Source organism: Corythoichthys intestinalis, chromosome 7 (genome assembly GCF_030265065.1).
Source record: "Corythoichthys intestinalis isolate RoL2023-P3 chromosome 7, ASM3026506v1, whole genome shotgun sequence".
Classification (NCBI taxonomy): Eukaryota; Metazoa; Chordata; class Actinopteri; order Syngnathiformes; family Syngnathidae; genus Corythoichthys; species Corythoichthys intestinalis.
The window spans coordinates 33,846,949-33,870,577 of record NC_080401.1 but is presented as its reverse complement, the minus strand read 5'-3'; the positions used below and the strand labels follow the sequence as shown (position 1 = coordinate 33,870,577).

General features: G+C 38.9%; 3 protein-coding genes across 5 annotated transcripts in view; 1 reads left to right on the top strand and 2 right to left on the bottom strand.

Annotated features, from left to right (window-relative positions):
- dnm3a (dynamin 3a) overlaps nt 1-10,472 on the top strand; it is a 62,956-nt gene extending 52,484 nt beyond the window's left edge. For all 3 annotated transcript variants that reach the window (XM_057840778.1, XM_057840779.1, XM_057840777.1), the window contains one exon: nt 2,339-10,472. In XM_057840778.1, coding sequence (XP_057696761.1) covers nt 2,339-2,372 — 34 coding nt within the window. In that variant the 3' untranslated portion in view covers nt 2,373-10,472. The remainder of the gene's footprint in view (nt 1-2,338) is intronic.
- Nucleotides 1,364-12,422, bottom strand: pigc (phosphatidylinositol glycan anchor biosynthesis, class C). Its single transcript, XM_057840780.1, has 3 exons — nt 12,172-12,422; nt 7,223-7,455; nt 1,364-7,153 (listed from the first exon to the last, which is right to left on the bottom strand). Exons 2-3 carry the CDS (start codon nt 7,448-7,450, stop codon nt 6,497-6,499), a joined length of 885 nt encoding a protein of 294 aa, XP_057696763.1. The 5' UTR covers nt 7,451-7,455; nt 12,172-12,422; the 3' UTR covers nt 1,364-6,496.
- Nucleotides 12,423-12,611: 189 nt separating this feature from the next.
- tmed5 (transmembrane p24 trafficking protein 5) lies at nt 12,612-22,402 on the bottom strand. The gene is made up of 4 exons (XM_057840039.1): nt 22,087-22,402; nt 17,123-17,220; nt 16,881-17,049; nt 12,612-13,805 (listed from the first exon to the last, which is right to left on the bottom strand). The coding sequence occupies exons 1-4, from the start codon at nt 22,273-22,275 to the stop codon at nt 13,611-13,613; spliced, it is 651 nt and encodes a 216-aa protein (XP_057696022.1). The 5' UTR covers nt 22,276-22,402; the 3' UTR covers nt 12,612-13,610.
- Nucleotides 22,403-23,629: the final 1,227 nt, after the last annotated feature.

Genomic DNA, 23,629 nt, shown 5'->3' with positions numbered 1-23,629 from the left:
TTTATAGGGCAAATGACTTTTTTTTGGTCATTTAAAAAAAACTTGTAAATATTAGCAATTCATTCATTCATCTTCTGAACCGCTTATCCTTATGAGGGACGCGAGGGTGCTGGAGCCTATCCCAGGTAACAACAGGCAGGCAGGGTACACTCTAAATTGGGTGCCAGCCACTCACAGATACTAGTAATTTGTACAGTAGGTTTTTTAAAATTATTATTATTTTTTCCCCCCTAATATTTCTACATAATGTTAAATACATTTATGAATAAATACAATCTTAATTAAAAACTAAATTAATAAAATTAAAATGACTAAAGACAAAAATACACTCTGGCTATGGCTCCAAGTAACATTTAAAAGTTTATTTTTCTCTTCATAGTAATTAAATAATTAACTAACTGCATGCAATTGACAGCGATAGACGTTCAATTCATTTTGACTGGGAGGGGCAAAGGAACTCCCAGACGAAATTAGATGTCTAGCGCTGTCAATGGCAGCCAATGTGTGAAATGAGTACCCTCTAAGTATTAAACAAATGTAAAAATCTTAATTCGTGCATGTAAGGATTAACGTAGCAAACGGACAGCAGATGTTACAGATCGTAAACAGTTGCGAAAGTATGGAAATACGCAACAAGTGTTTATATGCTCATATTAATAACCACGAATGTTTGTGACAAAATGTTAAAAATTAACTCATTCACTGTCACATTTTTTGTTTAAACAAATGGTGAAAACTCATCAGAAGAATAAATACTCAGGTGATCACAGAGACCTATACAATTAACAGTGAGGCTTGCCCAATTCACTTCAGGTCAAGTTGAATGGGAAGCAACCCAGACTGAGCAAATAAACAATTTTGCAAACATGCTCGTGAAAAACATGCGTGAGTTTGGATTCAGGAGTAACCCTAACTCTTTCAATGTTATCTACCAATAATCAATCATTTCTCCTGACCTCCTCCTTGTCATCAATAACTCTGCTTGCTGCTTCATTACGCATTGCAATGATGAATCAGACTGGTTTTATTTTTGTTGTATCTTCCTGAGCTTCTCAGCTCAAAGACTAAAATTTGTTCCGCCAAAAAGACGAATGTACTAAAACCAAGGGCGTAGGTTTGCATAGGGACGGTAGGGACATAACACAAGCAACTTTTCAGGATGCTCCAATTTCCCCACCAATTTTAAGCAACCTTATATGCATTATATACCATAATGAGTTTAGTTATATAGGTAATTTAGATTGTCTTCCCATATGTTGTAAGGATAGAACTGACCCCACCATTATTAAGTGAATTTTTCTCATTATGTTCAAACCTACATTTACCCCATTGCACTTGCTGAATTTGCCGGTCCACCGCCCTCCCCCCCCCCCCAAACGCACATTTGATTGGCTGATGACTTGAGCCACCCCCGACACACACCCACACCCACAACACACACATCCCCGACAGAAATACATGTCGACAACATGCTGCCGCCTCCGCCCCTTTCGAAGAAAGGGATGTTAGAAGTTTTTTTGGCCAGCAGCAGCCACTGTTAGTTATTTAAAAATTCGCCAATGTTGTGGAGGTGAGAAAAGCACCACTAATTTTGCTACTGAAAGGTCGACCTGCATTAGTTAGCATCACATTAAACTGTGTGAACTTGCTAACCTGCAAAAACCGATTAGGAAGCTGCTTAGAGAGAAGTGTCCTTCTGTTTGTGTTTTCAACTATTAACGTGAATTAAACTGAGAAATGTAGTGAACTCTGCTGGAAACTATAGAACTAGAAAAACGTGAGCAATAAGCTGTTTAGAGAGAGAGGGGTGCTGCATAACCTCATTTGTTGCTCACACAACACAACATAATCATAATTAACTATGGACATAGAAAATATTTTTTGTTTGATGCCGCGAGCTACCCACACTCACACGATTGTGGTCGATGTAATGAGCACCTTTGATTCATCGTATTAATTAATCAATCAGGTTCATATTTGTGAGAAATGTAGCCCTGACCCTCTTTCACCCAATCTGTTGGGTCTTATTAATGTCCCATCCCCAGCAAAAGGTGTAAATGCATTATGCTGTTTTATTGTCCCTACTAATGTTGAGACCAAACCTACGCCCTTGACTAAAACACATATTTCAATGAACTCATCACTGCCATTGACGGTAATAGATGTCCAATTCATTTTTACTGGGAGCAAATGATCACTGCCGACCTCTCCCAGTCAAAACGGATTGGACGTACATTGCCATCAATGAGTTAAGAATGTGAATTTAGTCTAACAAATACTGCAATATAACATTTAGTTTTACTATGCAAGACTACTACTTCTGATGCTGTCCCTTCAGGAGGCCTGCTCCTGCAGCCCCATTTTCCAAATAGGAGGACCCGGCCATCCCGGCAACCACTATCCAGCTGTGCATCGTGCCACCCGACCCAAGAACCTCCGCCGCTGTCACACTTCCTCCAATCGTGAGCCTGTTTTGTGCATACCTTATAATACATTAGCTGCTGACTTTTCCTCAAGTGCCTCAACTTTGTGTAAATATAAATAACAGCTATTCTATGAACAGGAGAGATAAAACACTATTTTATAACTTTTTTTTTTTTTTTTTTAAATAAAGAGCTTTTTTATTTTTCAATAGTGTTCGTCTTCAACTTGAATTTTCGGAATGACAGTGGCATGTTTGTTTGTCTATCTGGGTGAACCTTGCTGCAAGTACAGTAGGTAATCTTTTTTCAAATCTAAAACCAACAAAAACAATAATCATAAAACTCTATTCTCATGAAATTAGACCTTCATGTACACATTTTTTTGGACACTTCATGCAGGGTGTTACCTCTGCAACATAATGCCAATTTCTACCCGTAATGTATCACAAAGTCATAATCATAGTTAATAGTTGGATTAAAAGACTTGTAGACCATAAATACAAGGTAAGTGAATTTTAATAAAAGTACTGCAGTAACTGCCTTCTTGTGCTGGAAGGAGTGTGCTGCTCTCTAGAGGTCAAGATGCTTATACTATAGTTACACGGGTGGAAAACCGTTTCTTCCTCGATTGTAGTAAAGATTAAGGGTGGACTTTATTAATATACACTGCTGTCCAAAAGTATTTGCACCCTTGCAATTCTATCAGATAATGATAGAATTATCAATCCCAGAAAGAGAATGCAATTACGAATGCTTTGGTAGTAATATCTTCATTTATTTTGCTTGCAATGAAAAAACACAAAACTCCAAAAATGGGCCGGACAAAAGTATCGGCACCCTTTAAAAAAATCATCTGATGCTTCTCTAATGTTTGTAATTAACAGCACCTGTTACTTACCTGTGGCACATAATAGGTGGTGGCAATAACTAAATCACACGTGCAGCCAGTTAAAATGGATTACAGTTGACTCAACCTCTGTTCTGTGTCCTTGTGTGTACCACACGGAGCATGGAGAAACGACAGAAGACCAAAGAACTGTCCGAGGACTCGAGAAGCAAAATTGTGAGGAAGCATGGGCAATCTCAAGGCTACAAGTCCATCTCTAAAGACCTGAATGTTCCTGTGTCTACCATTTGCAGTGTCATTAATAAGTGTACAGCCCATGGCACTGTGGCTAACCTCACTAAATGTGGACGGAAAAGAAAAATTGACGAGAGATTTCAACGAAAGATTGTGCGACTGGTGGATAAAGAACCTCGACTAACATCCAAACAAGTTCAATCTGTCCTGTGTCAACCCGTACTATACGTTGGCGCCTGAATGAAAAGGGATTCTATGGTACGATACCCATGAGAACCCCACATCTGACCCAGACCATAAAAAAGCCAGGCTGGAGTTTGCTAAAACTTACCTGAGAAAGCCAAAAACGTTTTGGAACAATGTTCTCTGGTCAGATGAGACAAAAATAGAGCTTTTTGGGAAAAGGTATCAACAGAGAGTTTACATGAATATAACGAGGCCTTCGACGAAAAGAACACGGTCCCCACAGTCAAACATGGCGGAGGTTCCCTGATGTTTTGGGGTTGCTTTGCCACCTCTAGCACTGGACTGCTTGACCGTGTGCATGGCATTATGAAGTCTGAAGACTACCAACAAATTGCAAATTTGCAGCATAATGTAGGGCCCAGTGTGAGAAAACTGGGTCTTCCAGCAGGACAATGACCCAAAACACACTTCAAAAAGCACTAGAAAATGGTTTGAGAGAAAGCACTGGAGACTTCTAAAGTGCCCAGCAATGAGTCCAGACCTGAATCCCATAGAACAACTGTGGAGAGATCTGAAAAGGGCAGTTTAGAGAAGGCACCCTTCATATATCCGAGACCTAGAGCAGTTGGCCAAAGAAGAATGGTCTAAAATTCCAGCAGAGCATTGTAAGAATCTTACTGATGGTTACCAGAAGTGGTTGTTCGCAGTTTTTGTCTAAAGGTTGTGCTACCAAGTATTAGGCTGAGGGTGCAAATACTTTTGTCCGGCCCATTTTTGAGTTTTGTGTAATTTTTTTTTCATTTTCTTTTGTGTTTTTTCATTGCAAGAAAAATAAATGAAGATATTACTACCAAGGCATTTGTAATTGCAATCATTTTCTGGGAGAAATTGAGCGTCATCTGACAGAATTGCAGGGGTGCCAATACTTTTGGCCCGCACTGTATATATCTAATTAAATAGCTTTGTAATTATCTTAATTAATCAAATCGTAATGTAATATGTCACAAAAAGCCTTTTTTGAAGAAAAAAAAAAATAGTATTCACTTAATTGCATTTCAACACAAAATAATAGAAAAACATTAAATGAGGCAAAAACCTAGTTTAACTACTACTTTGACATTTAAATGGTTAAAAAAGCAGCATAAAGTGCAGATCTTCTGAAAATGGGAGGTCTAAAACTCAAGTAGCCCTAGCAAAAATAATAATTTTGTACTTTAGGTGGTCTCTAACCTTTTTTTCAACACTGACTGATTTCATTTCAAGACATATTTTGACGTTCATTTTCAGCGAGCTGGCCTTTAGTTTCGTGAATTATGTAAAGATCATTATATATAAAATGTAACAATATGTACAATAGTGTGTGAGAAAATTGTGGATTGGCTGTGTTGTTTTTAATATTCTGCGATTAAAATGTTTATTTTCAAACTCCTTAAATGTTGTGTAATTAACACATTAAAAGTCCCAGTTCTAGTGAAGATACAACCTAATAATGGAGCAATCTACAGGAACTGTGGGCTTTTATTTGAAAAATTCAAGTTCATCATGTAATTCTTTGTATTATTATTTATCATTTATTTCAGTAGTGTTAGTACATGATATTGAATCACATTAGAACCCAGTCAGGAAGTTGTTCAGTGTGCTTCACCATTTCCATATTCTAGCAACACGTTGTTTGAGGGACTTAAATAAAACATGACATAAATCCTATTTTGTATTGTATCAACAGACTTAAAGTGCAAAGATTTTTTTTTTGTTGGGGGACAGAAAAAAAATCTAATCAATTATGTAATAAGGTGATACCAAAAAATAGAGAAGGAAAAGAGTGCATGTAGCAGCAGTAACCTTAAAAGGGAAAGGCAACACCTTTAGCTTAATTAATGAAAAACAGAATTTCATTTTTCTGAGGTGTAATAGTGGAGAAAAACACACACAGAAAAAAAACTATTTCCAGGAAGTGTCAACCCTTTGGGCAGGCAGACATTTATCAATGCTGGTGCTATTTTAGCCAATTCATTTAATATCCTAGATTGCCCACCCTTTGTCTTGATGTCATTAATACCCATTATCAGATATACCTGCGTTAAGTCTGTCATTGTCTATGTGCATCGGTATAACGGATGTCAAAAAATGGCTGCACTTTTAAGCAGCAGAGCCATGTAGAAAGTTGTGACTCCCATAGAGATCCATTACACGATTTCAAATAGTTCCAAACATCCCTTCGGCAAGGGCGGACCCCAATGAGATAATCAAACAAGTACTGATATATGTGATTTTTATCAAAAATTTTTTTTTACTATAAATCTCGTAATTACCGCTGTCAGTTCCATCGAAAACCATTACAGTGCTGCTTGTGCTTGGAACTATTCAGGGCTTCGTGAACTACTAATCAAGAGTGTCACAACTCTTTCTCCATGGCTCTGGTAAGCAGTGCTTAAACATTATTGGTTTATGAAATTTGCTGTTCATATATGAGCAACATAAAGGTATTTTTTTTACTATCTTTCCCTTGAATTGAGGTAATCGCTCGAAATATTACAACAGTAGCTGAATCTCTAAAAATGTTACCTGCAAGTAAATACATTTTGCAATGCAAAACAATGTGACAGTTAATCCTTTCACTGGCCCTTAATTAGATAATTAAAGCAAATACAAAAAAATGGCTTCATAAAGATCACGCACTTTTAAAAAGTTCCTTTTCAAACATATTCCAAGACCTTATCCTTATTTTTGTAAAGGCAAAGTGTTACACATATTGGACCTCATGAGCTTGTGTGCAGCAGGTATCTGTGTTTCATCCAGGCGTCCTTCAGTGGAGGAAGCGACTAAGGTCCTCGTGGATCTCTGCCTCATCCCATGGCCCGTGGATATTGTCCTTATGCCTCTGTAACCGAACCAGCAGCCAAGGGCAAAGTAGCATCACGCAGACCAATGCCAGCGCCAGAAGGACCGCCCCTCCCGGCCAACGAGACGCCAGGCCACCCACGCCTGCCACACACACCCCCGCGCACACCACAGCGAAGTGGCATGGGGCTCTGTCCTTCACCCTCCTCAGCAGGCAGGGCCATAGTGCAAAGATCATAAGAGCGCAGCTGAGCATAGTGAAAGTGTCCAGTGCGTCTGGGAGGCGGGAAGCCAGACAGACGGACGCGAATAGGGCCACGTTGAGGGACAGACTGCCCGGAGGTGAGGGATGGGCATACGGGAAGGAGACCAAGTGAGCCAAAAGCATAAGGGCTGACATTGCGTACACCGTGTCTGTGCTCACAGACTCCGTTAGTGTCTTTAAGACTGGTGAGAAGCCAAAGATGAACGCGAGGTAAATGGTGGCGCTCTGTAAATCGGCCAGACAGGTCCGATGTGAGAGAACAGGTTCCACTCGCGACGCGAGGGCTTGGTACAGTCCATAGCCCATTAGCGAGGTAGCTAGGCTGACAACCAGGAGGGTGCCTGGGGACAGGAGGCCCTAAGAGAAGAGCACATGGATTGGATAGATAAACAGGCTGAGCAGAAAGTAATATTTAAGATGCTTTACCTCTTCCATGTAGAGCCAGAGTGTGATGAAAATGGCCACGCAGGAAAGCTGCTGCCCTACCAGACCTGCCTCTCGCACCACAGCCCAGTAGCGGTACTGGCGGACACCCACGTTCCTACGCAACTCCTCCAGGAAGCGCTGGTCTACGTAGTTGTCGGGGAAGGGCTGACGCTCCCACAGTACTTTCCTCCAGGCTACAACCGTACCCGGTCCGTCGTCTGGCCCCATCACCCCTGGACACATGCAGAATTGCTCCATTAGGAAGCAAAGCAAATCCTGTCAGGAAATGTAAATGCTTGTTTTTCCCATAGCGCCCTTGTGGTCGACTAGTAACCAATCCAGGTTATACCCATCCTCACGTCTCAAATTTTTCCTGGGATAGGCTCTTGAATATGTTCCAGGCATGAAAATCTCTCACCTTTCGGCGAAATTCGCCATTTTGAAGTCAAAAAGGGTGACCTATAGGAATTGTGTAGATCCGAGGAGAAATTTTTTGGGGGGGGTTTATGTCGGATGCTTGGTATGCAAGCGGGGAAAGTGGCACAAAGCCAAAAAAGAGTGGCCAAAGCATTGACTGATTTCAAAACAAAGGAGGGCACACATTTTTGTCCTGTCTCTTCATGCCAAGCTTGGCTGGACGTCGGCCGTGAATTAACACCTAAAGTGCCGTCACCCAGTTGTAATTTTGGAAGACAACAGGAGACAATTACAAGCTAGCAGATCGTAAGTCCATCAAACTAACTAACGACATGTTTAATTGAAATTGCTAAGCCTGTTGCGATATGCAGCGAGTCCATTTATCGTACGGTAAATAAAAATGAGGGCGATAACTTTCATGGCTGAGTTTTATTGCCCCGTGCATACATTTGTGCGTGCCTGCTGATGGCATATGAGACTTAAGTTCTTTTCATAGATGTTTATTGGACATCAACACGCCGTAGAATTTAAATTCATACATTCAAAATAAGGAAACACATTTATATTAAACCCTGTAAACGTGAGCATTGCTACATTGAGGCTAATGAGGAAAAAATACAACCTACTTTAGCCTGCAATAAAACATTCGCAGTCTTCTCCGAAACGCAAATGTGCGGTTAAAAGGTGACACTTCAAACATGAAAAATCGCTGGTTAACAGCATTTACAAATGAAAAAAATGGGTAAAAAATTGATTACGAACACCACATGCAATGACAAAAAGAGCTTTTTTGCGGAGTGTAAAGCTTACTGTTAGCGGTTTAGCGAGTGTACTTCCGGTGAACATTTCAAAATAAAAGCACGTCATGTTTGTCATATAAATAACGATTTCTGGAGTTAATCCCACATACTTCAGAATTCAGATTCTACACTAAGAATAGCTTTAAAATGACACCCTTTATGAAAAATCTTATTGGCAATGAATAATTATTATACTTCCATTATATATAGTAGTGTACTATAATATCAATGCTAGATATTTTTTTTAAAGAACTGTTTTGAGTCATGTTGGAAAGGTGAAGTCAGTGTTCTGCATCTGTTTACATTCCATTCTTTTGCACTAGTTAATGCTATTAGTTTTTGACCTCATTGTTTATTTGAGATTTATTGTTGTTATTTACGTGTTTAATTGTACTTTAATAAAGAATTTAAAGAGCATACGCCAGAAGAAAAAAAGTCTTAAATGGCATTATTATGTGAATTAGAATCATATTTTGAGACTATTCGACTATATACAACAATTTAGCAAAGCGCAGATGACGAGAAATTAGTCTTTTAATCTGCCGGTTAGCCACGTCTACCATTATAGGGCTTTAGCGTCCCCAACAGGTGGATGATGTCAGCGGTAGACTGGGCTCTTCGGTTTTACTATTCAGCCCATTGAGTGGGAATTATTCAGAACGAGGAAAACGCGACGAAGAGAGCCGCAAAATGTCATTGTTTCAGTCTCTCTACTCCAATATTTTTACAGGATATTCTTTTTATCCAAGTATTTTTCCCCAATAGCTATATAAATGGCTTGAGAAGGACCAGTCAGCCCGTCGAGGGGGAACTATTCACAATGAGGAAAACGCGACGAAGAGAGCTGCAAAATGTCATTGTTTCTGTCTCTTTACTTCAATATTTTTACAGGATATTCTTTTTATCCAAGTATTTTCCCCAACTGCTAAATAAATGGCATGGTCATAACAAATAACAGTCTTTCGCTAAATGGAATATGAAATAATAAAAAATGCATTTATTCAGGACGACATGGCAAAATTATTCAATAATGGTCAAAACTGTCGACTTCACCTTTACTGTCGCACCTCCCGAACGATATTTTATGACACCTAAATCGGACATATGTCATTTCCTTTCCCCGGCTTCGGAGAATGTAAACATACCAAAAGGCGTGACAGCTAGCCGACATGCTAACCCGAACCGTGTGATGTTTCAAAGTCTTCGAAGCGGAAAATCACACATAACTAGCCTGGATTTATTGACATGACAACTGGGTTGTCGATTGTCTTCGCGGATCGGCAAACCGCCCGGCGGAGAGCAATTTACAGTTCGTTCCCCGGAGGAGGCTGCAGTTGTTGTGCAGCTAACGTGCTGCTAATGTGCATGAGGAGAGCTTTTTACATGCCTATCAATGATCAAACGTAAGTAGTCCTTTATTCAAAGAAAGTTCGAAGTGTTTACTTTGTAATCGCCGTATTCGTATTTGACATAATACAAAACAAGATGTTTACTTACGTCCTTGTAAGTCCAATGGTCCCACAGTAAATATCCACGGTGAATGGGAACCTTTTGAAACTCCAAAAAGGCGCATACACCTCTCCCTCATACAGGATGATTTTTCTGCAGCTGTTTGGCTGGCGTGATGCGAAAAATAAACATATTAATCCGCAAAATCAGCTGAATCCTTCGTCCTCATACACAACAGTACGCTGTATAGTGAAGAGGACGTCTTCTACCGTACATGTCACAGCGCCCTCCTCCTCAATGCAAGACCGAAGCCGGAAGTCACTCATTTTCATGGCGCGGGATTAAAAAAACTAAATAAATATAGCGATCGCCTCCACACACATCCAAGCGGCCCATATCATTCAGGAGCATAAAATACAGCGTGTATTATGAAATAAACATGCTTTTTCGTGTCACCTGCACTTTAAGTGTTCCAAAATATTTTTGTGAATAAATAAGCGTCATCAAAAACTTCATTGCTAAATTAGTAAAAAAAGGGGGAAAAAATATTAGATAAGTCGACTAATCGTAAATATAGTTGGCTGACTAATTGGGAGAAAATTAGTCGTTTGGGCCAGCCTTAGTTGAACAGTGTACTGGAACATACAGTGGGGAGAACAAGTATTTGATATACAGCCAATGGGAAAACCCATTGGCAGTGTATCAAATACTTGTTCTCCCCACTGTATTTCCTCCACACGCTTCTCACCTTTTTAACCCCTGACTCATTTTCATGCCTGATGTTGGGATTATTTTAGGCTCTACTTCCTTTAGTATGAATGCTTGTTTGTCTATACAGTGGTACCCCTACATATGAAGTTAAATCGTTCCAGGACCTTGTTTGTAAGTTTAAATGGTCGGCCATGTTTTATTTAGAAACAAAGTTTACTTTGAAGCTAAACGAGTTAGGTGTTCAACACTGCACGAATGTCGCGCTGAAAAAAAGGCGCCACACGTCCCTGAAATACCAATTACAGTGATATTAAAAAGAAGCTTGTGTTCCTTCTTTCAAATTACCGTTAAATACACAAGCTTGACACTAACTTAACGGGAGCTATTTTTTCACCAGAGATTTGGCTAGCTGTGGCAGTGTTCGACACAAGCTGCAACAAACGGCAGTAACTTTGTTATACCGCAAAATATGAAAAGGAGCTAAACCATTACCCACCAAATTCATTATGCTGGCAAATGCATTCATCTAAAAAAATATTGGGAGTGAGACCTCTTCTCGTCCAGCGAACGTGAATTTGTGCTTAGGGTAAGATCATCTGTCGCAATTAGCGATCTTTGACGCTATCCTTTTTTCTCACTTCAAGCTTGTTCCTCACTCAGCGGCTGTGAGACAAATTAAAACCTCGACGAAGTTGCTCTCCTAGCTAAGCCTAGGCTAACATTCGTCTTTGTAAGTTTTTAATTAGTTTTTATATTGAATTTGAAAGGAAAATGTGTTTTATTTTTGGCGAACTTTTTCATGATGCTAATCTGTCGAAGCTACTCACACATGGATAAATACTACTGTACAACGTTTTAAATGTATTCATTTTATTTCAGTTACCACGATTTGAGAGCTCAATAAATTGAAGAAAAGTACGTCTTGTGTTTTGTTTTTGGGTTCACTGACACACACCGCAACAAACGGGGGAAGGGGTGAGCGCTGCCGCGCCACTTTTGGCTGTATTTTTGACACACGAAAAATTAATAGCGAATCCCGTACTACTGTGTGACAGATCATTTTAGTAGTTTTGAAACCGCAACGTTTTCATACCATGGTAAACCGCAACACTGGTAACCGGCACGTAGTAAGAAAAAAAAAAAAAATCCTGAAAGGTTGGGGGGACAGATGCATCAAAAATCGTGATCATCATTATGAGTACCGCGAAGATCGTTCAATATTCGAATCGTGGCACCCTGAATCATAATCGAATCGTGGCTTAGATGGCGCACCCCTACTTGCGATCAACTCAGGGTGTACTCCGGTTTACTTCAAGTGCTTTATAAAATTGATAAAAAGATACATACAAAAAGAATAAGACTGTACTTTTTAAACAACACAACCAGGTGTGAGTGAGTGTCAAGAAATACATTTAAAAATAAGGCTTCACCAGTTTAACACCGCAACCAGATGTGAGCGTCAACTCAACGCGGTTGCGTGATTTGCAAACAGCAGCTTCATGTGTCAATCTATTTTGTTATTAAAGTTAACTAGTTGTTAGTAATTACATAAACGCTTATTGGTATATTTACCTGATTACGTAGCCCTTAGCGTCGAATGTTAAGCCGGACTCATGACAGCGACCCGGAATTTGAAGCACGGCGTTCTCATAGATATATTTGTCGTCATGAAGGTAGATGTCTGATGCGTGCTGTGAGCCAATGGAGATGGCCGTCGTCGCAGCAGAGCCATTCAGTACGTTGAAGTAATCGAGTGCGAACGTTGAAATAGCTATTGCTACCTCAATTTTTAACCTATTATCAAACGGCTTGGTTTTTCATAATCGCAAGAGATGCCGTATATTTAGTGCAAACTTAATCTACCCTTTTATACATTCTATGGTCATTCAGCGCGAGCAGCGCCTTCAAGCGTTGGAATATGGAAACGAACTCCGTAACATGCAACTGGTCAATTTTCATCATGAAAAATGAAAAATCGCAACAAAAAAACCACAACGAAGTAGTACAAGTCAAAATCATTTATTAATTTACACATTTACAAGTAAATATCTCACACTTTAGACACAACTTGAGTCAAGTCCTGCTCAGTAAACTCCATACATAACTTATGATTGTAACAGGCAATTCACTTAGTGGTAAATTATCCATCCATTCTCTGCACTGCATACCTAGATTCAGAAAATCACTTAAAAATAACACTGGATAGATATGAAACTAGGCAGCAAATAAACATGACGTTTCAAAAATACGACTTACCTAAAAGGAAGACAAGTATGTGTGCGTGTACGAACATAAGAGTATGCGGGTGAGTGCCCAATTGCATATTTGCAGATTAAAGGCACAGACAACACCTACTATAAATTATTTTCATGTAAAAGTAAGTATGCAATTAGAGTATTTCTTAAACCTCTTATAATGGAGAAAAATGTTAAACAAAAGACACTGCTTATGAGAAAAGCAATTTTGTGATTTCAGTTAAACCCATGCACATCCACGTTGATAGAATTGGGCACATGTGCATAGGACAGTGGGTATTAATGATGTAACGAGAACGGCTGGACAATCTGGGATATTCACATTTAATTGGCTAAAATACAACCGGCATTGATCAAATGTTTGCCTGCACTAAGGACGGCCACTTCCTGGAAATACTTGGTTTTGTTTACAATTTTCTCCCTGATTACACATCAGAAAAATAAAATATTGATTTTTAAAGAATGAAACAAGATTCTTTCGGCTGGGATGCACATGATAGAAGTGTTGTCTGTCCCTTTAACAAAACTTGGAGTTCTACGCAAACTGTTGACAGTATGACACCTGTTAGGTAAAAGCTGGCGAGTCCATTCAGTATTAAAAACATTCAGCAATGATTTTGAAAAAGACAACACAGCTTCAATATCCAGTGGACTGAAAAAGCAGAAATAAATCCGAGACTTAATAATTGTGTTTTTGAAATATCCCCCTCATAATTTCTCCACTTATACAGTTTATGTGTGCATTTTCCCTTAGTCCTAGAACAGTGAGCGCACCATGTAGACCTGCACACCTGACACCACCACCATGACCACCAGGTTGACCATCGACCAAAAGTTGACCCTGTCGAAGTTGCTCTCCTGCAGGTTGCGGTCGCGGGCTTCGAAGGCACGCAGCGCCGTCTGGATGTGTATGCTCTTGCCCAGCCGCGACTTCACACTTGTGATGGTGTCCTGGAAATCCAGTCGAAATCACAAGACAAAACTTGTAAAAATAGATCATTAAAGAGCAAACTTATGTATAAACTCATTAGCAATTGTCAGCAATAAACAACCAACCCCTTTGAACCAAGAGTTAGGGCTGCAACGATGAATCAACTAATTGATTATCAAATTCATCAACTATTTTGACAGTCGATTAATCATTGATTATATAGTTGATCTTAAAGGAGTAATATATAATATTACTTAATATTATGTAATATTATAATGACGCACAGTTTTCAATGGTTAAACTGAGATTTTGCCATTTTAAAGGTCAATTGTAAGTCTGTAAAAGTTGTTGTTGTTTTTATTCTGTGTTTAAAATGGATGTCCCAGACTCAACCACCAGCCAATTATGAGACAAGTTCTATGTCTTCGTCTGGGTTGTCAGAGCTCTCTTGGTTTTGTAAACTAAGGTTGCAGAAATAAGACAAGGATATGCGTGTACGACAAGTGCGTGTACAGTGGGGCAAATAAGTATTTAGTCAACCACAAATTGTGCAAGTTCTCCTACTTGAAAAGATTAGAGAGTCCTGTAATTGTCAACATGGGTAAACCTCAACCATGAGAGACAGAATGTGGAAAAAAAAAAAAACCCACAAAATCACATTGTTTGATTTTTAAAGAATTTATTTCCAAATTAGAGAAGAAAATAAGTATTTGGTCACCTACAAACAAGCAAGATTTCTGGCTGTCAAAGAAGTCTAACTTCTTCTAACGAGGTCTAACGAGGCTCCACTCGTTACCTGTATTAATGGCACCTGTTTTAACTCATTATCAGTATAAAAGACACCTGTCCACAATCTCAGTCAGTCACACTCCAAACTCCACTATGGCCAAGACCAAAGAACTGTCAAAGGACACCAGAGACAAAATTGTAGACCTGCACCATGCTGGGAAGACTGAATCTGCAATAGGTAAAACGCTTGGTGTAAAGAAATCAACTGTGGGAGCAATTATTAGAAAATGGAAGACATACAAGGTCACTGATAATCTCCATCGATCTGGGGCTCCATGCAAGATCTCACCCCGTTGTGTCAAAATGATAACAAGAACGGTGAGCAAAAATCCCAGAACCACACGGGGGGACCTAGTGAATGACCTACAGAGAGCTGGGAGTCCGGGACCACAGTAACAAACACATTGCGCCGCAAATCCTGCACTGCCAGACGCGTCCCCCAGCTGAAGAAAGTACACGTCCAGGCCCGTCTGCGGTTCGCTAGAGAGCATTTGGATGAGCCAGAAGAGGATTGGGAGAATATGTTATGGCCAGAAGAAACCAAAATAGAACTTTTTGGTAGAAAAACAGGTTCTCGTGTTTGGAGGAGAAAGAATACTGAATTGCAATCGAAGAACAACATAGCCACTGTGAACTGGGGGGGTGGAAACATCATGCTTTGGGGCTGTTTTTCTGCAGGACGAGTGATCTGTGTAAAGGAAAGAATGAATGGGGCCACGTATCGAGAGATTTTAAGTGAAAATCCCCTTCTATCAGCAAGGGCATTGAAGATGAAACGTGGCTGGGTCTTTAGGCATAACAATGATCCCAAACACGCAGCCAGGGCAACAAAGGAGTGGCTTCGTAAGAAGCATTTCAAGGTCCTGGAGTGGCCTAGAGTGCTCTAGAGGAGATCTGCATAGAGGAATGAGCCAAAATACCAGCAACAGTGTGTGAAAAGCTTGTGAAGAGTTACAGAAAACGTTTGGCCTCTGCTATTGCTAACAAAGGGTACATAACAAAGTATTGAGATGAACTTTTGGTATTGACCAAATACTTATTTTCCAGCATGACTTGCAAATAAATTCTTTAAAAATCAAACTATGTGATTTTCTGTTTTTTCCCCACATTCTGTCCCTCATGGTTGAGGTTTACCCATGTTGACAATTACAGGCCTCTCTAATATTTTCAAGTGGGAGAACTTGCACAATTAGTGGTTGACTACTTATTTGCCCCACTGTACTTGTACTACAAGTATGTGTACAACATATAGACGTGTTCAAATGAAAAAGGAAACAGTTAACATCCATTTTGCTGTTTTGAATGTAATCCCAAAAAATAATTGAAAAAATGAAAAGGAGACAAAGTAAAAAATATTTTTTCTCTCCATACATTAAAAAATATTTATAACGTGTTCGTCAAGAAAAAAACAAAACATATTCATAGTGTAGTGTTTAGCTTCTCTGTCACCCTCTTCTTTTCTCCTGTTCCCCAATAACCCTTTCCTGTTTTCTGCTTTCTCCTAATAAACGAGGTACGTTGAATGATCGCAATGGAAGTACGTCATACTCCCATGTGATACATTAAAACTGTTCAGACCAATCGGACACTCAGATCTTCATTCTCCGTGTCAAGCAGCTGAACAGGACAGGTTAAAAGACAAAAAAGAAAACGCTGTAAATAATTTGATCCTGTAGCAGAGGAAATGGTTATTGTATTTACTGAAATTTTGATTTTTTTGAACATCTTATGCTTCAGTATGCAATGATCGTTACATACTTACATCATAATCATAGCAGAACTTTTCTTAGTGCATAGTTTTTGCTTCCAATGTACATTTTGAACCAAAATGTGAAGCCTAGTGTAATATAACTGTATACGACATGTAATTCGTTAGTCTGCTCATCACAAAAATAATTAGTGATTAATAATCTGTCAAAATAAACATTTGTAGCTCTCCTAGGTAAAATGGATTGGACGGCTATTGCAATTAATGTGTGAGGAAAATGAGTTGGAAAAAAAAAAACAAAAATAGCAGATGCATTTCCCATCTCTGAGCCAAGTGACGTATGTGTGCCCTTTGACACAATTCGCCAGGATGGAGCTCGCGGTCGCAAAACAATTGGCTTGGACTCACAGAGCTGATAGGCGAGAGTTCACAAAACTGGCATGCAAAGTGTCCAATTTTGTCTGCTAGGTCGCTTTGCACCCAATTTGTCAAATACACCACTGGCCAAAGTCTGCCTTTTAATACCACTACTATCCTGCCAATCAATATCGAACAAATGAAACAAGAAAAATTCAAACGGATTGTTTTGCTGTATTACCATGATGTCCTCCAGCTTCATGTCCAATATGTCCGTGCCGTGAATGTACTCCTTCCAGTTATCCGGCTCCTCGTCGGCCTCCATGTTGTCCAGAATGAGCTCGAAGAAAACGAGCTTCTCCGAGTCGCTGCTGAAGCAGAACGCGTAGTCTCCGTCCTCCGTCTCCACACTGTAGTAGGTATATTTGACTCAAATGACAGAATAATAGTGATTCTTTGCCCATGATGTGATGTTTAACTCACGTGTGCATTCCGTCCGACTTGTGATGGTCAATGTACAATAGCTGGCCAGTTGGAGAGGAGATGTCGAAATTAACGTCCAAACCTGGGCCATCTAAGACCTGTGTTAGCATATAGTACAAATATATTATTACAAAAAAAGTGTTTTAATCTTCAATCTTGCCTTTTTTATTTCCATACGTAAGCTTCTTATTCCACATACTGTCCTTTCTTGAACTTTTCTGCCTTGCTCAATGCTGCCACCTCAGACCAACCTTCCACTATGGGGTTATATATATAACCCCATATTCCACAGGCATCGTTCCAACTAGTGCTGCCACAAATTAGTATTTTGATAGTGGACCTATCACTGATTAGGGACTTCTGATATGCATGACATTTTTTGAAAGGGATCATATTTTTGGTGTGTCAAATAATATCTTGATAATTTATCGGAAACACAAACTTCAAAAGCCCAATAAATCATGCGTAAGATGAAGCAGTATTGGTAAGACTTATTCATAAGTAGGGCTGCAACTATCGATGATTCTAATTGATGAACTAGTTAGTTTGCATAATCGTGTAATCGGATAAGGAACAGAGAAAATTAAAATGCCTGAGCTGGGCCTCAAACGGTATAAAAAATAAATAAATGAGGATCTATGTACAACAAAAGAACAATTGGCTAACTTATATAGCAAAGGTCTGCTAGCTTAATTGCTATATAATGCTTAAGTTTTTTTTTTTTTAATACAATGCTCTTAACAAATGGTTCAAACACATATTCCAAAAAAAAAAAAAAAAAAAGTCAATATACCAATACACTAAATTACAAATGCATAAAAAAAAAAACACTAGCTCAAACAAAAATTTTGCTTATGTTGGTCTTAACAGAGAGCAGCTGGATCCAACTATGTGAAATGAGTTATGTCATTCACTGTCGACACGAGAGGGCAGTGTATCCACCCAAATCAATAAAACTAAATGCAAACACTTTCAAAACAAACCATTACAACGCCACTTTAATTAAGTGAATACTCAAAGCAGCAAAATTTATTTCGAACTTTTTCTAATCGATTAATCGTTGCAGCACTATTCTGAAGTTGGTCCATGAACGCAGTCATGCCGCCACTTCCTCCTTGCTACTTTTTCCCCCTAAAATTGAACAAAACAAAAATACAAATGAGGCTATATACAGATGATACAATAAAATTATAAAGCCCGAAACAAAAATTTCAAACTACTGTATAGCAAAATTAATTTTACAGGAATTCAATCACTCACAAATTAGGCCATCAATTTACTGTACATCCAAGCGTGCAGCAATCAAAGAAAATATATGTTGGGCAATATCGTTACACAGCTATTTTAACATACTGTCCTTTTTTTCTCCTTGCGAACACCCATTATAAAAGCGCTGATAATCAATTCCCAGCCTCACAACAGACGAAGCACACCTCGACAATGTATCTCTGGATTTTGCATCGATTGAGGGGCTTGCTATTGGTGCGATCGTATTTTTTTTTTGTCCTAAAGAGCTGATATCGGTCTAATCAGTTTTTTTTTTTTTACCTTTAAAAGTCTGAAAAAAAGACGATTTGGACATGTTTTTTTAGTCTATTAATTTGACAATCGGTTCATTTCCTAGGTGTTGATTATTCTTTGGGGATAGCCCCCCCACACAAATCCTTTCTAGAAATGTGACGATTACCAGTTTCAAGGTATACTGTGGTGTGAAAACGTCAAGGTTTCAAAACTGCAAAATTTTCCGTCATAATGTGCCTAAAGCATTAGCTATTTTTTTGTCAAAAAAGCAGAGCGAAATCCCTTGCTTGCTGCTGCAAGGCTCAACCCTCCCCCACCCGTTGTTGCTCAGTGGCAGTGAGTCAGCTGTGCTACACAATGGCTGGAGGAGGTGAAAGTCCTGAACTTTCCCCCCCATCTTTGAAAAAGAAATTGCTGGTATGGGAATACTTCGGCAACAGAAAAGTTACAGACGGCCGCGGCTAGGAGGAGGGCCAACCGATATGTAAACCATGTTTGTGGAGGATAGCTGCCGAGGAGGCAAACCTCCAATATGATTTCGCATTTATACAAAATTAAAGGTTAGTTAACACTGTCATGAACGTTTCAGACCAGCTACAAGTTAACTCCAGCGTGTTAGTGTCTAGCGGAGATAAAACATGTGCTTTTTCTCTCTGGCAACTGTCCGTGTTGAGAAAGAGAGTCTGTGTATAATGTAAACATGATATGAGTCATACACACGCTTTTTATGGAAAATAAATAATCCAATTATTTTTGTTCTGATGGTAATAATGCTGAGCTGTCGCTGTGGGCTTAGGCTCTCCTAAAGGACTGCATTTATTTTAATTTTATTTAGAATATTTTGTTATTAAAAAATATATATTTAACTTAACATTATACTTATGTTCCAATTCTCGCAGTTGGACATCCGGGCATTAATGGCGTCACCAGCCACAACAAAGCGTCGCCATATTGAAATGGGGGCAAAACACGAGTCACAAGCAGTTGCTCTGTCGAGCATTGTAATACAAACGGGTTGAACTTTTGTCTTATTTGCGGTCCTTTTTTCCGTCGGAATGACTAAAAGTTACCGTGTTGCAGATTGTAACACAAGGAAGAGTTCGGAGCCGCATTTGAAGTTCTTCATTCTTCCTCGTGAGAAGAAAAGGACAAGCAATTGGCTGAAAGCAATAAATCGAGGAACAGTAAAAGAAGACGGTTCCGTGGACCAGGCACATTTATGTTTGCAGCCGACATTTTATTACTGGTGAGTAAACTTTAATCGATTGTTTTTTCTCCCCAATTAGCTGCTAGGATTCAATAGACTAGGCAGTGGTTATTATTACCAGAACAGACAACTCGCAAAGCGTTATTTTTCTTTTGCCGTGAACTGCTCTGATCGGGCAATCGGTATATTATTGGCCTGGTGGGAACTGGTTATTTTGCCGTGACGTGTTCACGGCTAAATAACGCTTGGAGGCGAATTACCGGTTACGGCAGAAATAATCACTCCGTATATACTACCAGTTTTCTTAGTTCCACACAGTACATATTCCACGTAATTGATAAAGTTCAACTTACTGGGTGACTTTATGTAGTTGTAGATGTATCCGAACTCCACTGCAGGCAATTCCTTTGGATTGTTTACCCAGCTATCAGCTGCGAATTTGTATGGGCAGATTTGCAGGCCAATACACGCTAATTTTAAGGTGTATCTACCTCCTCGCGTCTGTCGGCAGTAGAGCTGAAACGAATACTCGAGCAACTTTAAAAACTGATCCGAGTAATTTTATTCACCTCGAGGAATCGTTTAATTTTGCCAGCTGTAAGCATCACGTTTTGCCCGGACTACTTTTAATGCGGGACAATGCGCTGACGTCATGTGCGTAGAGGAAGAAGCAATTAAAAAAAAAAAAAAAAAAAAAAACTTATCGCAGCCGACAGCTACGCTACAAACTACGCCGACGTTGCTAAAAACTACGCCCGCATGATGCTAGTAGCAGGTAGTGTCCGATGCGTCTCATAGATATCGCATGCATTTAGGACTAGATGTGAAATGACAGACTCGGCCGTGTCTGGGCAGCGTTAATAAACAGCCGCCATCTTTAAGCAGTAGACTTCTCATCGCTAATAAATATGACGTTACTGTCACTCGCTCACGTACCGTTAGCCCTTCGGAGGGCTAGGTTTCTATTGATTATGACCACTGTTGATGCGTGGCTAACGTGTCTTACAAACAGGCTTTATTTAATCAGTAAAAACACAGCGCTGTAGAGTGATGAGGGTGTAAAATGAAAACATAATAAAGCTAAATGTCAGTTTTAGCTCAGTAGTCATTGCTGAATAAAACACCAGGCAAGTAGCACTGGTCCTTAATGTGCTCCAATACAACAGGTATCATACATTTATTTTGAACACGGCAAAAACCCCAAATCCTATAAGTACTTACAGTTTAGACTAACTTAAAACTTTAAAAAAAAAAAAAAAGCTTGACAGAAATGGAAATTCAATTGAAACACGTGGGAAAAACACACAGCTTTCAAGTGATTTGTGTTATCAAGAGTTGTTACATTTTTAGGTAAGAAATATGTTTTTTTTTTTTAATAAGATCTAGAAGTTTTTTGAGTGAAAGCAGCGATTTTTTTTCCTAGTCACATCTTAGATGCAATTGTTGGCTGTTTTCAACAATGTACATCGAAAATAAATACATTGATTGACTGAAAATGGTTCAATATTGGATTAAATGTCTTTTTTTCTCATGTATATTTATAATTGCTCTTTACCTAAGGAAAAAAAAAAGTTTTATCCGATTACTTGATTAATCCATAGAATTTTCAGTCGGTTACTCGATTACTAAAATATTCGATAGCTGTAGCCCTAGCCGGCAGTGACTCGTGATAATAATAAGTCATGTTTAAGACGTTTTTTATGAAAAAAACCCCCGCAAAACACAGCTGAAATATATGAATTTCAGACAACGTTTGTCTACAGATGTTTACCTGTGCGTGCCCCCCTTTCAAAATGGAGACACGTTGCTACGTGAGAGACGTCTTCGTGACATCACGCCAACAGCGAGAATGTGCTAATATGCTGTTCAATGGATTTTTAAGAAAAATCCAGATCTCTCAAATAACACATTTCACCTTAAGCCAAAATATCACGGTATCACACCGTGATATTTTGGCTTAAAGTCATCATACCGTCAGAATATCATACCGTACCGTCAGAATATCACACCAGCACATGCCTACGTGCGAGATGCGAATCATTTTCCCAAATTTTTTGTCATTTTTATATGTCAAATAAATAAGCAAATTTAAAACGTGCATAAAGTTTTTGTCTCCCAAAATCATACATAATATTGACATTGAAATCATGACATTGTCCACAGCACGTGCTGCACAATCAGACAAGCAAAAGAGTGATTTCTGTAATAACATAGATTTCACTTGAGTGTTTTCCACCTGATATTCTATTTCCAGCGAGCCACCTTTCTTCATAGTCTGGTAGAAACATTCCTTGCGACCGGCGGGCAGAGTGAACGTGAAGTCGCTGTCCAAAGACTGCGAGAAACCGGCCAGCACCGAAAATCTCTCTGAAAGGACGACAAAAAACACCGACAATACACAAGCAAACGGCCCCACAGTGGCCATTGTCGCCAAAGTGGTGCGACCAGTAACGCTGGTAATGAGTATGAGATGTTTGCTTTAACAGGGAGAGAGAAAACTTTAGCTCGAGTTGAGCCCGAGTACACGAGACAGCCAAGGACCCCGCCTGATCAAAAATAATTAATCTATCTACTTTTATATATATATATAAATAAAGAACATTAATCACCCAATGTTTTATTTGGTGTATTCTAATAACAATTTTAATGACTTGTTGTCCATGGTTACCTTTTTTGTTAATAATTGGAAATATTCCACCCCTTCTCTACTCCCGCGTTTTATCTATAAACACTACATAAATATACCCGCCAGGGGGAGACATGCAAACGTTTGATTGTGAAAATGTCAATAAATACGTAGAATTATAAAAAAAAAATGACAAACTGTTATATTTAATTATTCACGATGAAGCAAATCATATTCATAGCAAAAGGAAATATTTCTATACAAACAGAAAATAGGTCATACCTTTCCATAATTTGGCAATCAATGGGTAGTTATAAATTAATGAGAAGTATTTACAAATCCGACAATTAGAATCTTTTTATATATTTTAAATGTAGTAAATCTATATGCAATGTATCTTTAATCAGAATTCTGCCCCTGCAATAATTTAACTATGGAGCCATTCCTTTCATTCTTATCTTTTTACAATAATTAAATCTAATTTGACTTCAGCAATTTTTATGGTACTCTACTGATACCCAAACATTTTGGAAATAATTTTAACAATGGATATCGAAAAAGGGGAACAAATATTCTCAGATGGCATTCAAAGAGCTTAATCGTATTATTATGATGTAAATTATTTTCCTACTTCGTAAAATTACTATTGAAAAGGAGACCTCGGTGTCAGTGTATTTCATTTTAAGTATATGATTGACAGACTAATTTAATTTACAGGTTTAAAAAAAAAAATATCGGTAGAGATCCATTACGAATTACATTCTGGGAAACGCTGATTTTGAGTAAGATTTAAGCGGGTCAAAATAAAAACAAAACAAAAAAAAAAACCAGTTTGTACTGTAATATAATTTGATTACACGTTGTTTTCAATGAAAACATTAACAGGCAAAAATCCCCAAAGTACGCAATGTTCACCCCCACGAGTCAACTGCGGGCATGAATGACGATTTGGGCCAATTTAACTAGCGTCCGCACACAACCATGAAATAAATTCCGCAAAAAAACACGCTCTCCAAGTGCTACGTTCGCAGCTCTGTTGCAACATGAATCTAATCAATTTGTTATCAAAGTAAACGATGACGCGTAGCGCTCCAACAATGTCCAACTCAGTCTAGTGGGCGGTGCTAATTCCGCACAGTTGTTGAATAGTCTC